The 18,416-nt window shown below is 43.5% G+C and overlaps 1 protein-coding gene across 1 annotated transcript in view; it reads left to right on the top strand.

The window, feature by feature from the left end:
- Positions 1 to 18,183, top strand: part of BCAS1 (brain enriched myelin associated protein 1) — a 111,974-nt gene extending 93,791 nt beyond the window's left edge. Inside the window, exons 12-14 of the mRNA XM_064573556.1 lie at positions 7,380 to 7,445; positions 12,613 to 12,876; positions 17,051 to 18,183. Coding sequence (XP_064429626.1) covers positions 7,380 to 7,445; positions 12,613 to 12,876; positions 17,051 to 17,125 — 405 coding nt within the window. The 3' untranslated portion in view covers positions 17,126 to 18,183. The remainder of the gene's footprint in view (positions 1 to 7,379; positions 7,446 to 12,612; positions 12,877 to 17,050) is intronic.
- Positions 18,184 to 18,416: the final 233 nt, after the last annotated feature.

Here is an 18,416-nt window from a genome sequence, read left to right as displayed (position 1 = left end):
CGCTTTCAATTTAATTTATTTTTAAAGTTTCCTTCTCTGTATGGCAAATGATATTGTTTTTCTCATTATGGTAATGATATGCAGTTTCCTTTGAGAGTACATCTATTTACACAAAGAACATAAGGCATTGTTTAAAGGACTAGGTAAGAAATAGATCAAGTTATATACTGATGTTGGAAAAATTCTGAAAGTGATGTGTGAGTGACACAAATTTGGACAAAGCTGATTTATAAATAATTCCAATTATAAAGTGACAACATAATTTTCCCATAGTGAATGTGTATAACTCAGTTGGTAAATTTGCCATGCTTTTAGCTGCAGAAAATGGAAAGAATGTGGGCAGATGTTATTTGGTGTCTCTGAAGTGTCATATACATTAAATAACAAAGCAACCAAGAACTTAAATAATTATAATGCAACAAAACCCAACTTGGTTGGAAGACAAAGAGCAAAAGCCCATGTAAAAGGTCATTGGTTTAATTCTCTTTTAATGAAAAACAAGAATTTCATTATAGTGTACCATTATTTTCAGGAGTATTTGGGAATTTAATCCTTTGAGAAAGCAACCCTTTAGTTTCACAGGCTCTGCCTGTTAAGGAATTCTTTCTAGTCCACAACACAACATAACATAACACAAAACCCTTGCCAGTGGGAGCTGAGACATATTAGAAATGACTCTGTTAGGAATTGTCAACAGGAATCATCTTCTTTATCATTGGACTCTCGGAGAGTAGGAAATGTAGATAGAGTTAGTAGTGAGCAGGCTATATGGCTGGGACCCCATCTATGTTCCTGGTCATTTACTCTGCAATTTGGCATCGAAAATGGGGATCAAGATCTGAGATTTTTCAACCAATTTTTACACAATGTCGGGAAAGAAAAGAACATCTGGGCTTTTTCTGGCAACCCATTGACATTACAAATGGCATCCCCAAATAGCTCATCATAACATTGAGAGTGATCCAACTTTCCCATTTCTGGGTGGAGTTGAGAGATTACCCCCCCCCCAACATAGCAAATAGTATGACTTTCTGAATAACCAACCTGAGACTTCTTCACTTAAAGACAAGAAAATGCAAGAGCCTCCAAATAAAACACGAAAGGTGTCTAAACCACCCACTACATCCATTCAATTCAAATCCTTGAATTCTAATGAGGTCCCACATTACTTAAATTCACCCTCCAGAGCTATCCTTTAGAGGTTTCTGGGGGATATTTTCTAGCAATAGAAATGGGTACCTCTGAACTGTTAGAGGAACAAGTTGGAAACAAAAGAGTCCTTTATAATTGATTCTCCGTAGGATAGGGATAGAGGTAGAAGAGGACACATTTTTCCGGAGCAATCTTCAGTGGATTCATAGCATCAGGTCTTATTATGTCCATTGTTCTTATTATCTACCGTCCAAGGAAAGGGTTATGCCTGGGAGCTTGAACATTATTCCTCTTTATTAATGTTGAAACTCCAAAGCTTCCATGACTTGGGGGATTCTCCCTAAAAATTCCAGATACCCTAGTGATTCTTGTCTTGCAGTCTGTTTTGTTTTCATTATAAAAATATATTACCATTGTGAATAATTCAAATACACAGACGATGTGGGTTTTCCGGTTCACCGCGATCCCACGACTCCCTGTTGTCACACCCAGCTCACTCATTTATGTCCCTGGCCCTATCCCTGGGGGTATTTGGTGTTGTATCCTTGATATAGCGCTACCTCATTCTTTATAACAACTTCATTGAATCACATCATCTGGATTTATCATACTGGGATTCACCATTGTCTCTTGATGGACATTGGATTTGTTTCCAACTTGTTGCACTTCATTTGGTCATTTTTTCGACAAAGAATTATTGAGTACCCACTGTATTCCAGACATTGGGATATAACGGTAAGTAGACGTGGCCCCTGTCCTCACGGAGAATAAAGCCCAATGAGGAAAACATGTTTATTTTTAACTCTAGGCCATATGCAGTGAGCACCCACCATGTGTCTCATGCACATTGATCTCAGGTCCTTCACTAACTAACCTGATGAACATCCTTGCACACCTACCTTTATGCATATGGGCTAATATCCCCCACAGCATGCATTCCTGGAAGTTGGCTTCAGCAATCGTTTCAGGAAACACTTTGAGCGAACATTGCATGACTTCCAAACTAATTTAAAGTCCAGATTTATGCGGGAGAAAGCAAAACCAAACCAACCCTTCCTCTCAGGGCTTGAAAATCGAGACAACATCTGACTCATCACTGAGGTTTTCATTTTTTATTTTTTGAGCCAAATAAGTGGACATTTCAAAATGATGTTATATATTGTTAGAAAAATATAAGTTATTTTTAAAATAATTGATTTAATAGAAGAGGAAGCTCAATTGTAAATGTGTCACCTTTGTTTTATAATCAATGTCTCCATTCATCAAATCATTTTTGATTTTCTACCTCCTCGCCTTGGCCTCCCTTAAATTTCTCTCAGAAAACATATTTTGCTGTCCCATGGCACTGTGACTCATGGTTGCATATTTAAAAAAAATAACTGCATCGCCCAGGTTATTTCTAAAGAGATCTTTTTCTTTCTAGAAATTAACCTCTCATAAAAAATAGAAATGGAAAGAATATCATTTTTTAAATAATCTTATTTCAGGAAAAATAAGTATATTTCAGGAAAAATAAATAGAGTCCCCTAAGTCCTTGCACTGCATCCAACACAGGTAGTTCTATCACTTCACAAAAATCCTATGGGCTCCTACAGATTTTCAAAATAATTGCAAAAAGTAGCTAAGACATCTGTCATACCCTAAATAGAAAAAGATTCTCATATGTATTAATTCAAGTGTATGTCAAGAAATTGGATATTTGAAGTGCCAGTATATTTTTATAAAGTGAGTGGGTGGAGAAGTCTATTCATGTGCCCACAAACCAGGTAGGCAGATGAAACCATACGGTGGTAGATGGGAATATAGAGATATAGATTTATAATTTGTCAATATTAATAACACCCTGTACTTGAAAAGTGCTTTCCTCCTCTGAACCCTTGTCACCTACTGTTTCATTTAGTCCTCCTCCTGTCTTTCTTTAGACCATTCGTTTTGTAAGAAGCTCTTTGTTGGAATCATGTTCTCAGGCACAGAGAGGGACTGTGAGCTTTAATATTGAGCACATATAAGATCCAAATGAGGATACAGCCAGGAAATCACGGTCTTCCATTGCTTACCTTCAATCTAGAAATCTAATAAAACCTGTTGAAATTGACCATCTGGAGGAAAAAGGAGGATGGTTTGTAATGGTGACTGTAAAACAAAAAAAAACAAGAACAGGAGTCTTCCAGCTCAAGTTCTTGATCTCCCATTCTGCCCCAAGTACTGACTATGAAAACAGAGTTGTGTTTCGGGAGGTTTCAATTTCTATCTCCGCAGCAGCCTGTGTTCCTTTCTACCCTTACAGGAGATTCTGTGGTCACTTGGCACTCTCGGTTAATAATTATAGTAATGATGATAATAGCTACTGTGTATGTATCATTTGCCAGTGGCCTGGCCAGCACCATCCTAGCACAGTGCATGCCTTAGCTCATTTATTAGCCTAAAAACTCCATGCAACACATTCCCATCCCACCGTGCAGAGAAGGGCATGTAGACTCAGTGTGTTTAAGTGATTCGGTCAGGGTCACAGAGCTGGAAAATGGCAGCACCAGAACTCAGACTCAGGTGTTTGTTGATTCTAAAGCTCATCCCCTGTACTTAGATGTATTTGTGACTTTCTGTGCTCCTGGCAGCTGATTTTCTTTGAGAGTACATGGAGAAAGGACAGCCATAGCTCTATTTTTGTGATTCTCCTCATAATGTTTTCTGCGCTCATCTGAAATCACCTGAAATTACAACAAGGCAAGAGAGAGGAGAATTAATACATGACTTACATAAAGCTCGGATGTACGTTTTCTGAATATGTTTGTCACTAAACTGAGATTTGCCTTGGTTGTGTAATTTTGTCTGATTGTCCAGTTCTGTTTGAAGTGAGCATCTTGGTAAAACACGAAGGTTGGACTCATGGCCTTTGTTGATTCTGGAAATTTCTAGCAGGTCCAGTTCCTTGGATTTGTGTAACAATGAGGCTGACCTAGTAAACAACCCCACACAATAAATTAAAATATCTTCCCAATTCTTCTTTTAAATCTCAACTTCGGTTGAATTAGATCTCCACCAAAAATACACTCGCACTCCTTTCAAAGAAATGCGAGCTGCCCACCAAACATTTCCACTAGAACTTTGAATATCTAAGTGATACACGTTGGAGAGGGTTCAAATGCTCCTCAGAGTATCAAGCTATTAGAATACATGACACAATGAAAGAAATAAAAATGACTTTATTAATAGGCAAAGCTTGGATGTCACAACCAGATTCCATCCCAACACTGCAGGCTGGATGCCCTGAGATGCTTCACCTTTGGCTCTCACGAATAAAAATAAACCCCTGGAAGAAAGTTGATCAGTAATGAACTTTTGAAAAGCTCTGAAATTGCTTGGTAGTCTTCGAACTGTTCTTTAAAGTATTAGGTAGTCCCTGAAAAAAATTTGGGTTCTTTAAATGGTAACTCTATTTTTGACAGCTGGAGAAAATGAGCTTCTGTGGTTATTGTCCTTTGAATACAGAGCCCAACATGAACTATTTGACTTGGTCTCTAAAAGAGGACTCAGCAAAGAGAAAAGAATGATAGACAACAAAGAGAGGAAGGGAGGGAGGGACTTATTAAGACCCTTAGTCTAAACTCAGCATGCAGTCACCTTGGCATATATACAGCTTTTTATGCCTCAAAATGAATAACAGAGGAAAATCATAGAAAAGCTTGAGATAGTCTCTTTTTTAAAGAAGAAGAAGTTGAACTTCTTTGCAATGATCTCCCTAACAGCTGGAGGGGCTGTTTTCCGGATGCTAACCTAGATCCACTGCTGCCAAGAAAGACTTTTGATTCAATCCAAACTCTCCTCCAAGGGCTAGCAAAGACAAGGAGGGGAAGAAAGCAGATTTAAACCTTAAACTGGCAGAGGACCTAACAGATATCAAATTAAAACCACTAGAGGGAAGTTAAAAATTCTCTCTCTCTTGGGCAGGAAGGTGGCACCAGGGGCCGTGCCTGCCTCCTGATCTCCACTGAGGTTTTGCTTAAAAAGCCATTTTGTTTGTTTGGCTGGTTTTGCCATTCAGCATTCCCCAAAGGCCAGCTAATGAGGATGTGACGCCATATTGTAAAGGACACTAGGGAATGTGTTTGGGTAGGAAGGGCTCTTAATGACAGCCTGAATTCTGGAGGCCAGTGAAATCCCAAAATGGCAAAACCTTTGAATGCAATGAGGAGGCTGACAGAGCTGGTTACAGGGAGAGAAATGATAACCGAGAGAGTCCATTTCTTTTTCTAAATGTTCTCAAGCAAGACTGGCCCTTGTAGAACAATGCAGAAGACCCAGAGGAAGACAAAACCACTTTCCATCCAAATGGATCTGAAGTATGTGTAGAGGACAAACAGATCCTTATTTGCCTCTGGGCTGAACACCTTGGTGAAACCCATGACGGTGATGTCCCTAAGAAAAGCACATGGAACTTCCAGACACCAGGGGTTTGGGCTGAAGAAAGATTTCTTCCATTCCTAACCAATCAAGAAGCATGTATCAAGGTTCTACCTTATGTCAAGCTCTGTAAAGGTTGTTTCTGAGGCAGGACAAGACCTAGAAATTGCCATACTGTGTTAAACCATTGACAGTCCTAGTCAAGACTTCTGAATCTTAGTGGCACCGAGTAGTATGTAAAGACGAGCATGGTTGACCTCTGAGGATGGATGGGCATGTTCCTCCCTATTTGAGATTTATCAGCCTCCATCTTATCCAAGCCCTTATTATCTTTCCTAATTAGGGGGCTTCATAGTAGATGTTTAATAAAAAATGTGTTCATTGAATGGCGGCTCCTACCTTGGAGGGACAGTACCGAGAGGTGGTTAAGAGTATGGGATATGGAGTCATTGCCTGGTGTCAAATCCTTGCTCCCTAACCTGCTAGTTCCGTGCCCCATGCTGGTTTCTCTGAGCTTCCATTTTCTTGCCTGTAAAAGGAGGCAAATAAAATTATTCCTCCATCTTAAGGTTCTGCATGATAAATAAATGAACTAGAGAGGGTTATTATCTCATTTGGCACACTGCCTGACCTTTAGTAAGCAATCCACTAAGAGTTAGATTTCATGAATAATAATTTTCATTATCTTTACTAATATGAGCACCATACTTGGTTAAGAGACATATAATATTAATCAGTCAAAAAGTTATTTGAGTGCCTTTGATGTTTTTACCTGTTCTTCATGCAGGTGTTACAGTTTCTTGCCATCTGCTGACAGAACAGCTAAGATCATAACAGTGGGAGCTGAAGTCTTCCTGTTTGCCCCACATTGCTTACCCCCATTTCCTACACTCCCCTCCTCCAGCAGAGGAGGAGGAGACGATAAGCAATGACCAAATATGTGGGAATTAAACCCCAGGCAACATTGTTGATAAGAACTAGGCAATTCATTACCAGATTTCTTAGGTACTTTATCAAGCGTCAGGCATAGAGCATTACTGAATCCACAGCTGAGACCACAGGCCCCGGTATTGGTCTGCATTTGTCTATGCCAATTAGCTTTAAAAAGTGATGCTCAAACTCAAGTATGCTTTAGAATCACCCAGAGGGCTTGTTGCTCATCCCCCCACCCAACCCCGAGAGTTTCTGACTCAGTAGATCTGGCGTGGTTCTCAAGAATTGGTATTTCTAACAAACTCCAAAGTGATGCTGAGGCTGTGGCCCTGGGATTGCGGTTTGAGAACCCTTCACTGAGCGTGTGCTTTCAGGAGCCAAAGCTGTGAATTCAACCCATCCAGCCCTATCACTGATGCCACAGGCCACAGCAGTTACTAAAAATGGGAAGTAAGATATTCAACAAACCCCACCTCTCTGCGAGGGAAAAAAAAAAATACAAGGAAACATCCACCACCTAAATGTTACCAATAGAAGGCTACCAATGGTTTAGTCATTCATTCATTCAACATGACCCACCACCTCTTGGTTCCAACATCAGCATTTTGGTCATCATTTCTTTATCCCAGAATTACCTAATTCCAGGGTTTAAGACTTCCATTGTTGTTGTTATTTGGGGAAAACCAACACTTGAATATAATCGGACTCTGGTTACAAGCCACATGGAAATTGTGTATTTCATGAGTAGTACATTTCTAGCTGGTCTTCCATTTGTCTTGACCCCAAATCTCAATCATGAATGAATGAGGTCATCCATTTCAGAACTCCCCTTGCATTCCCCTTGTTGTTGTGCTCATGGTAGCTGAAAGGCCATTGTCTGTTTGTTATTTTAGTCAGTGAAAGGGGATGGAGGGATCACCCACTCAGAAGAAATAAATGGGAAAGACTCCAGCTATCAAGTAAGTGACACATCAACTCTGTTTGGTGGTGGGTTTAGCTTGCATGTTCTCACTTCTTTCCAGCCTAGTTGCCAATGCAATTCTCAGCCACAGACAGCTCATCTACCATCTCTAGGTTAAGCACCTGCTGTATACCAGGCACTATCTTGGGCTCTGCGGATACATGCATGAACAAGCTAGAGTTTCTCAGCTATTTCATTTAACACATGCTTTTCTGTCGTCTCCATATGGCAAATCCCTTCCTGTCCTTCAAGTCTTGGCCTAAATGTCACCTCCTCAAGGAGATGTTCTATTTCCACCCATCATCATTGCATCTTGTTCTTTCACTTCATGGAATTTATCACACATTGTAATGAGTCATTTGTCTATTAGTTATGTCTCCTCTACCTCTTCCTTTCCGTGTCTGGAGCATCCGTGGAGCGAGGGAGGAGCCTCTTTTATTTTTCTATCACATTGCATAGTGCCTGGCGTAGAGCAGGAGCTCTTTCTTGAAAAAAAAGTAGGTGAAAGACATGGGATCATGTGGGGTTTTTTTCCATTATTTTCTCCATTCTAAAGAAACATAGCTATGACATTTTTATAACTACAAGTTTCCTTTTTTTAAAATGGGATCATCTCATGCTCAACACCCTGTTTTATAACCTGTACTCTTTCTTAACTTAGAAATACACCTTCACAAAAATGTCCTCAAATATTCTTCTACTAATGTTTGCAATACAGAGAACTGGCTAAGAGCATGAGTTGCAGGCTCAAGACTGCCTGCGTTCAAACCCTGGCTCCGCTACTTTTTAGCTGTGTGACTAAAAACACCTTACCAAATCTCTCCATGCCTCAGTTTCCTCCTCTCTACAGTGGAGCTGGGGAAGGACTGCCTCGTGGCATTGTCATGCTTAGATGAGTCAACTCATGTAAGGTCCCTGGAACAGACCTAGTACCGGGGACTCAATAAATGTTAGTCGCTACGTGAAGCCGCATGGGCTGCCTTACAAACTACCATAGACTCAGTGGTTTGACAACAGAAATTTATCTTCTCACAGTTTTGGAGGCTGGAAAATCCAAGGTCAAGATGCTGGCATGGTTCTTGGTGAGGAGAACTCTCTTCCTGCTTTCCAACAGTTGTTTTCTGCTGTGTCCTCACATGGCAGCTCTCACAAGGACACTAATCCTATCGGATGAGGGCCCCATCCTTATGACCTCAACTAACCTTAATCATTTCTTACTCCAAATACTTTGGCACTGGGGGTTAGGGTTTCAACCTATGAAGGCATACTAGTTGCTGTTATTTTGTTACTATTACTATTATGCCACTGATAGGAAATTACCACCCTAGTGTATTGTTCATATCACACACACACAAATGGACAGCAATGACTATAAATAATTTATGATATTTCTATTTCCATAATAATTGGATTAGCCCATATATTTCAACAGGGAATATATTGCTTTTTGCTACACTCAAATTATTTTTGTTTTTCTTTTTCAATTTATGACTATACCTGGCCCCAAACTCATTCTCTAGACCACTTCGGAACCAAAAATCCTGAAGTTAACTACCTTGGAAATATGATAAATTTACTTTATTCAATATGAAACATTTAGATATAATTGTACATTTTGTCTAGGATCTTGATGTGAAACAGTGATGCCAATCATCTTAGTGATTCTAAAATGTAAGTGAAGTCAGTGAAAATCGGAGTGAGCTAGAAACCTCATTCTATTTACACTCACCTAGGAGTGTTCTGAGAATCCATTAGAGGGCCCTGGATCCAGACTTGAGGAGACAGATGTGTAATCTTGGAGAGATGATAAGTGCTTAGTTGAATTTTGGGGGTGGGAAGAGACATTCTCTGTTCCTTTCCAATTTGCCCTCTCAGGGTTATAAAAGTCTTGATTGATGATTCCAGAAGAAGAAGCCTCAGGCTCCTCCTGGTCTAGGTATGCTTCTAAGGTCTGAATCAAATGGGATGTTTCCATGACCTTGTCCTCCAACTTCCTGCCAGCATCACTGGGTTCTAGGGGAGGATACACTCCAATGATTTGGATGAGAATAATTTCTGTTATAAATTCTGAGAGAGTCAAATCCCAAGCAAAGATTTTAAATCATCTACATTTAATGACAAAGCAATCATCACACAGCTTTAGATTCTTATCTTACTCTGAATATAAGGAACCATCCATCTGTTATTTTCAGAAGTTAGTTTCTAAGCCATTAAGAAGAACATTTAAGCCTAACAGCATGGCATAACCCTGTGGTAAATGGACCTGATCCATTGAAAGCTCCCCTCCTGAAAAAAAAAAAAAAAATCAATGTCCTGTGAAAGCTATTGATGTGTGGGCACTTCTCACTCCCCACCTCACAGTGATTTGCTGAGGGAAATAGTGTAGAAACATCTGGAAGGCGAGTTGCTGGCCATTCATTCAACCCATGTTGGTGGAGACTTACTAGGTGTCAGATGAGGTGCTGGGAATAAAGCCATGGAAGACAGAAGAGTTTTGTTCTCTGGAGCTCCCCTTCCAGCAGAGAGAGGCAGGCGGAACGTTCTCAAGTGAGCCAAGAAATCCCCAAGATTAAGGCAAACATCAAGAAAACACAGCAGTGTTTTGTCAGAGAGGGGTCGGGCTTCTTTAGACCGTCTAAACAGGAACTGCGTCTCCAAGGAGGCGACATCTGAGCTGAAACTTGACAGCAAAGAAGCAGCAATCCTGTCAAACCCTACAAACATACTGAGCAGAAGTTACAGCGAACGTGAAGTCCCTTTTTTTGAGAATAAGCTTGTTTGAGGAAGAAGAGGAGACCATGTGTCTAGAGCAGAAGGAACAGAGGGGAGAAGAATAAGAGACAAGGTTGGAGAGGCCCAGGGACACTCGATTTAACAAGTATTTCCTGAGTCCTTGGTCTGTACCTGGCTCTCAGAGCCACACAGAAAGAATCTCTCAGAAACAATCTCTGCAGGCAATGTCGGGTCAGGCTAACCGACTCTCCCCAGTTTGCCTGGGAGTTTGTGGTTTTAAAATTAAGTTGCATGTCCTGGAACCCCCTCTCTCCCAGACCAAACAAGAAGACCAGTCCCTTGATGTTTGGCCTTCTCCATGGCCAGACACCATGTGATACAGGCTTTAATCCTCAGACCACCATGAGGTATGACGTCTTTTGTTGCTTGCACACAGATGAGGAAGCTGAGAGAGCCAATGATTTCTTCCAGGTCGTACAGCAAGGATGTGATGGAACCAGGACCACGCCCTGTTCTTTTGACTCCAAACACGAAGCCCTTAGCCAATAACTGGATCTTACCATCTTCTATGCAACAAAAACAGTCACCAGGGTGTGCAAATGGTCTGTGGTCTTTCTGAAGAGCCTCGTGATGGGAGTTTCTGTCTTACTGTACAGGGGATCTGCTCTCGGCTCTCTGTTGCATTTGGGCATCTGTATCTTACTTCGCATTTGCTACAACTTCGGCAGTGGGGGTCTGACGGAAATAATCAGAGCGGGTGGTGGCAGGAGAGCTTCTTGGAATGACTCAGTGTTGGATGTTTCCTTTCTCCAAGGAATTCTGCCCTCAGGAAGCTTTTGGGACCGGGGCATCTTCTGTCTTCTTGCTTATTTCTAAGGGGTATATTGATACTGATGAGAAATGACAGTTCTCTGCTTATCACTTTCTCCATCAAACTGCAACAACTTTGTCCAAGAACTTTTTTACTCGGGAACAATCTATCACTTTTACAAATCAGAGTTGTAAACATATATTCAGCGGGTCAAATGTGGCCCACGGGGTTGCTGGTGTTGTGGCTGTTTTCAAGTTTCTATGCGAAAAATAGAAGACTTGACAGCACTGGGGCTGTAATCCTACATAGTATCTTGGTTGGGTCTGAGCAGCTGTTGCCCCTTTGGACAGGGCATGTGACAATTCACCACAATTCTCCCCGCCACTCCAATTTTCTCCCCAACATCAAAGCCAGCATTGCTTGAACTGGTGTTTTTCTTACACTAGAGAAATATTTCTTACATTGCTCTCCCAACTGGGGAAATAAGGTCTCTATGTGATTATTCTTACCCCTGCCCTCTGTCATGTTTTTATTTCATCTGTCTGGCCCCTATAGTAATTTCAGTTCAAGTAAGTTATGGAGAAAAGGCTTTTGCTTTACAGATATTTTGTTATCTGTAATTTACCTAGCATTTTCTAGAATTTTGGATTTTACAGCTTCATCCTTCCAAACTGTAGGAACCAAGTAGGACTGCAAAAATTTCTCTTCAGCATGAAAGATGTACATCCAAAATTTAAAACACTTATCTTCTCTCACCACTGTTTTATGAACAAAAGAACAGTTTCACACCAGAAACTAAGATAGACATAACCATGAAAAAAGGAATAGGCATCCCAAGAAAAGAGTCACATGTGGTTTTAAGTGGAAGAAACCCTCTCAGAGCTGGCTTAAGCACAGAAGGGTTTCAGGAACAGCTAGATCCAGGGGCATATGTGAGGTTGTCAGCACCTGGGTTCTTTCTCCCTCTCTCTCTCTTCATCTCTCAGCTCTGCTTTTCTCTCTATTGGCTTCCTTTTCAAGCAGATTTTTCCTGGAAATGTCACTGGCTCTGGAAGCTCCAGGCTTTTATCTTCACAGTTTGGAATCCAATGGAGAGTAGACAGACCTCTCTCTCGGTTGATTTAGCAAGGTTCTGTGATTGGCTCAGTTTTTATCTGCATTCAGCCATCCTGAACCAATCACAGCAGCCGGATCACGTGCATGGCTCTGACTGACCAGGCCTGAGTCCTGTGCCTTTGTCCAGGGGCAGAATTAATTTGTCTGAACCACGGTGAATAAAGGAGAGAAAAGGGTCATTCTCCAAGGAGAATAAAGGAGAGAAAAGGGTAGTTCTCCAAGGAAAACCCAAGTTCTAGTCCCAGAAGGAGGAGAGAAGAATGCTTGCTGGGAAAGCATTAATGAATTTTTAGATAAACAAATAAATGTCTCCCACTGTGACCTTGAACCGTCATAAGTATTTGCACCTTTTTCTTATTATTTTTTTTTTTCAATTTCACCCAGGACTCATGAACACGTAGACCCCATCCAACACTTGAACACCTCTCTTCTGACATACTTATTTCCTGCTACTGAGTGTTGTCTTATAGCTACTAAACATGAATTTTGTTTGAACTTGCTGTAGAAGTCAGACTCACCGGAGAAGGCGATCACATCCCCAGAGCCGGAGCCAGCGGGAGCAGACCAGAAGGGCAAAGAGAGCTCCTCCAAGGACAAGAAGGTGGCGGCTGAGGGGAACAAGCAGAAGAGCAACAAGCAGGAAGCCAAAGAACCGGTCCAGTGTGTGGAACCGGCCGCGGGGGAGGCGAACTCGCTGCAGAATGGGGACAAGTCCCAAAAGAGACAGGAGAAGCGGCGACAGTCCCTCGGGGGCTTCTTTAAGGGCCTGGTAGGTGGATCATTCATCACCTCTTTCTAGGCTCTTGGGCCAGGAGTGTGGTTCATGCCTTCAAGGTGGGACTGGCCTGGACCTCTGTCAAAGAAATGTTGCTGGAGCACTTGCTGTATGCCAGGCGCTGTGCTAGGCTCGGAGAGCAGGCTGGACAGATGCATCACTGTTTGGCCGGACACTCCGGTGCCGATGGCTGGGGGCAGGGATACTGAGCGGGTGAAGAACAGGGAGGCAGAAGGCAGGCACGGGGGAGCCTGAATGTGAGGATGTGACACCCCCTCCCCGGGGGGTTGAAAGGAGTGTCAGGGAAGGCTTCTCGGAGAAGACGACCTCTAAGGTGGGGCCTCAGATTAGCCTGTGGAGGAGGAAGCAAGGGGAGGCCTGCAGAACCAGTGTGTTCCAGGCAATGGAGAGACAGCAGAGAAGTGAAATTCAGTCTTGCTGGAAAAAGGCATAGGAGGACAGAGGCAAGGTGGCAGGAACAGGTGGTGATGAGGAGCATCAGGATTCACCTGTGGCCAAAGGGAGCCTTGAAATGTTTAAATCAGGAAACTGCTCTGAACCTGACCTTGGGTGGTGGGTATACAGAGGTGACTAAAAATTAGCTCCTTCCTTCCAGAGAGGCCTAGTCCAGGGTGAGCGGAGGCCAGACATTCTGTAATTAATTAACCTCTGGGTTATTTTGTGTGTGTCTGTTTGGTTCTTCTCTGTCTCCTCCCCTAGACTGGACGGCAGTGACGACACTGTCATGGGCAGATGTGCTGTCCTCCCCAGCATGGTGGCTAGAGCATAGTAGACACCCAAGAAGGGTTTGTTGAATGAAGGAAGGAATGGATGGGCAAAATATGGCACTAGGAAATGGTTTCTTATATTTGGGATAATGTAAATCCTGGCAAATGAGGAGAGTCTGAAGGTCATTAATCAAAAGATAAGCAAGGTGGTCAAGCATCCACTAGGAGGAGAAACAGGTGAAGTCACACCTAGGACTCACGGGAATGTGGCTTGAGCCCATGGGGCAGGACAAGGAAATCACACTGGCAGTAGCCATGGGGCTGGAGTTAACAGGTGTTAACCTTCAGGTTGTGATAGAGATGGGGCAGGTACATGAAGCAAACTGCCCTAAAGCGATTGATCATTCCTGATTGTCCCAGTCGCTGAACATCTGTAGGTATTGGTGACCTCTGATCGATGGAGGTGGGGGAGTACGATGGTTCCCCTGGGCCCAAGTTTGGTCTCCAAACAGCGTCTGTGGGAACCTGTTAGAAATGCAGACTCTCAGGCCCCATGTTTATTTTATGGATGAATGCCATCGTATCTCCCTCTGGCCAGTGTGTCTAGGTATGGGTACAGAACCTCAGCGTGAGATAGTGCTAGAAGTCATGGTTTGAGGCTGTTTGGAAATGGGAAGCCCTGGTACAGAGCCCCTCTCCTACTCCCAAGCCTCTGGTGTAAAGCCCTCTCCGGTTTTTAAGAGGTGATGAAGACTGGAGACCAACCATCAAAGCGGAGGGGAGAGGGGGGTGGGCTAAAAGATTGATCATGCTTTGAGTGGTTTTGCTAGAAAACTTGTCTCCATTCTCTGCTCCAGTTCCTTGGAGAGGAGTATAAACCCTTATCACACTTTTCTAGACATTTCCAAACTGACTATGCATTTTTTTCTGCCCAAAGTTCTGGTGGAACCATTCCCTGCCAAGCCACAGTGCCCGGGGTGGTGTACCGCATGGGGAGGGTGCTGTTTTGGAAAGATTCTGAGCTCACGGGCCCAGTCAGTTCCTCACTTTCTTGGTGGTTTTTGGTTGTTTTCTGGGCTTTATTTTATTTATTTTATTTTTTGGTTAGAGGCTCATGGAGTGTTCTCTGCATATCTCCTTACACACAAAATCCCTGGATCTAACAGGATGGATCTCATCCGGTAGTTCTGAACCTGTGATTTTCTACGCAGGGGACATTTGGCAATGTCCAGAGACCATTTTGATGGTCACCACTGGGAATAGGTGCTATTGGGATGTTGTGGGTAGAGACCAGGGATGTTGCTAAATGTCCCACGGTGCACAGAAGAGCCATGGGGCTGGAGTTAACCTTCAGGTTGTGATAGAGATGGGGCAGGTACATGAAGCAAACTGCCCGAAACCAATTGATCATTCCTGATTGTCCCAGTCCCTGAATATCTGTGGGTATTGGTGACCTCTGATTGATGGAGGTGGGAGAGCCCAAGTGCCAGGGGGCTAGAGCTGAGAAGCCCAGAGATGGCCAAACAGCACGTAGGGCAGTTGGAAAGAACAGAGCAGAGGGGGTGCCTGGGTGGCTCAGTCGTTAAGCATCTGCCTTCGGCTCAGGTCATGATCCCAGGGTCCTGGGATGGAGCCCCGCGTAAGGCTCCCTGCTCAGTGGAAAGTCTGCTTCTCCCTGTCCCTCTGCCTGCCTCTCTGCCTACTTGTGCTCTCTCTCTCTCTGTCAAATAAATAAATAAAATCCTTAAAAAAAAAAAACAAAACAAAAAACAGAGCAGTGCCCGGGAGCCCGTGCTGAGAAGTTGGACAGCTTCACTGGAGTGCTAGACCTACCACTTCCTAGGTTTGTGGCCTTGGGTTAGTCACTTAACCCCACCTGAGCCTCGAGTTTCCCCTGTGCAAAGCTGAGGTGATAATGACAGCAACATTCTAGGATTCCTGGGGAATCAAATGCATGTATGTCGTAAGGGGTCCAGCACCTGACACGAAGCAGGAGTTCCATAGTGGATGCTATCATTTCCCCGGCAAATACGCTGGACCTTGTATGTGGACCGGAGCCTGACCTCCTGCAAAGGTGGGACATCAGCCCACATTGCTCTCATCTTAAACCCACCGTGGGACTCCTTTCCCTGCAATTCATTCTCCCTCTGTCCACATGCCGCCTCCCTCTCTCCTTGCCCAAAACCATCTGCCCCAGTCAGTTCCCAAATTCACTGCCTGCCGATCCCTGCTTGATCTTTGCCCTGCGGGTGAGATCCTCTCTGCTCTGCTCCTCCCTTCCCCCCAGTCCTTCGTCATACTGCCTGGATTCTAACAGGGAGCAGCCTCCTTGGCATTTCATGCAGCGTCTGAAAAGAACTGGAAGGAAGCCTTTAGAACTCATCAAGTGCCACTGTTTGCAAGCATTTGGTTTTTGAGCAGAGGGACTCGGTTGACAAAGGAAACGTCAGAACCTTCACGGGTGTATGTGCGTGTGCGTATGTGTGTATACACACATAAATGTGTCTATAGAAACATATCTATTTGATTAACATGGAGCTCTGATTGAAGGGGGAGTAGGCCCCCTGCCCCCATCCTGCCCAAGAGCCACCCACTTGATGGCGCTCTCGTCTCTCCCACTGTCACGGGTCCCCGACGCCTTCATGTAGTGCTAGGATTCCATGCAGGCCAATCTGCAGGTTTTACAGGGGAGCCAACGGAGATTGGAAAGAAGATAGGGCCTATTCTTTATTCTCCCAGAGTCCCCTACCTATCATTTTTGGCCCTCTCCACTGGGCACAGGCTGAACCGAGGCTGGGAACAATTAGCTCAGTTACTCCACCCAGGGCTTGGAAAGAGTGGGCAGGACCCAGGCTGGAGCCTGGAGAGCAGGTGATCTGAGGTCCAGATTCCAAGTCGGGGGGCCCATGCAACGCTACATAAGCCGGTCCTGACTTATCTTAGAGCCTGTTTTCCCATCTGTAAAACTGGGTTAATCATCACTGCCCTCCTCACTGGGCTGGCGAGAGGACCAGATGAGGGTGGGTTTGGCTTGGCTGGTTGTATCCCGTGAGGTGCAGGCCTGAGACAGTGGGCAGGACAAAGGGGACGTGAATGCCTCTGATCCCCAAAGTCCATGCCCCATGGGGCCCGAGGGGGGACTCACTTTACCTCGGAGCATCCCTCAGAGATAAGTTGTATCTCCCCCATTGGAAAGATGAAGAAACTGATTTTAAAGAGTGAAGTAATTCCTCCAAGTTGTCACAGAGCTAGAAAGTGAAAGAACTGGGCAATGCACTCCAACATCTGGCTGGAGACCATTCTTTTATCCACCACTCATGCAAAGGGTATATTTATTTGGCACAAGACCTGGCGCGGAGTAAGTGCAAAATAAATGGCAGTCATTGCTCTTGATATTTCAGACTTTCATTAGGGTGCAACTTCTTTATATTTTTCTCCAGGGACCAAAGCGGATGTTGGACGCCCAAGTGCAAACAGACCCTGTATCCATCGGACCAGTTGGCAAATCCAAGTAAACAAACCACTACAGTTCCCACCAAGTTATCCTGCCAGCAAGATGTCTTCTCCCTCCTCCATTTCCTCCCCGAGCCACTCCATGTACATAGTTTTCTTCTAATGGCCATCAAATGAAATTCTGCCTACAAATTAAGCCCGAGCTGTTGTATATCGAGGTGTATTATTTACGTCTCTGGCCCAATCTTTTCTGGTAAATAGCTGTCAAGATGGTGTAGCAGGTGAACCAGTCAGGCGGGAAGACTTGATGGTTGCCAGGCAGCGGGTAGAGGGCGTGGAGGAATGCATTCTGGGTAAGTTATGAAAAATGGCCATGGCAAGTAAGTTGCCGAAGAAGAATGCCTGTTGGAAGGAAGAAAGCTCTGCAGGAAATACACGCTCATCCTCTAAACTCAAAGAGGAGAGACAAAAATCCATTTAGGTTCACATTTCGAGGAGGGATAGCATGGGCTCCGTGGGGGAGGTTACCAATTTCTTGGAAAGGAATGTGTGGGGAATGAAAAGGGAATGAAGAAGGGTTGCTTTTCGAAGAGGGTCCTTGAAAGTTATTGATGAGAAGGGAAAAGATTGACCGCAGAGGGTTTGAAATGATTTGGGAAAACCATTGCTTTTTGAAGCTCGGTGACATTACAACTTCAAGACAGACAAACAAACAAACAAACAAAAAACAAAAAAACCAGAACAAATAAATGAAGTTGCAAGTTTACTTTGCAACACAAGGGGGCACTGAGGTCTCCATTTTAATCCTGCATCCTGTAGCCCTAACAAAGATTTGGTCTCTGCAATCTTACATTATTAATGCTTCTCAGATGGCTGAGGGGCTGGCCTCATCTGTTCTGTCTGACGCTTATCTCAAGCCTGTCTGTAACTTCCTAATGTTCTCAGGATGTTTTCTGATAAAACCCTCCCCATAACCCCAGTTAATAAAAATTTTTGGAAGATTATTCAAATACCCGAGGTTTTTTTAATACGTGTACAGAGGAGTAAATAGGACCATGAGTCTATTAAAATGTAATTCAAAGTAGCATATGATTGACTGATATCATGTATACTGTATTTTTCTGATTTAATAAAAAAAATACATTTACATCTAAAGCATCTTTTAATTTTCAACTTTTAAAGCAGGTCTCTTGTACTCTCTGAGACACCTTTATCCTCCACAGGATAAAATCAGTCTTCTTCCTCCATCTTGTCTTCCCTCCCAGATGCTCCTAGATTTCCTTGTATATGGGCACATGCACATACAAATGTGTGCACACATATATTTGCATACACACACATGCACTTATATAA

The sequence above is a fragment of the Mirounga angustirostris genome, unplaced genomic scaffold (assembly GCF_029215605.1).
Source record: "Mirounga angustirostris isolate CCGP_5_RB_7025 unplaced genomic scaffold, mMirAng1.0.hap1 SCAF_10, whole genome shotgun sequence".
NCBI lineage: Eukaryota > Metazoa > Chordata > Mammalia > Carnivora > Phocidae > Mirounga > Mirounga angustirostris.
This window is presented reverse-complemented; position numbering and strand designations above follow the sequence as displayed.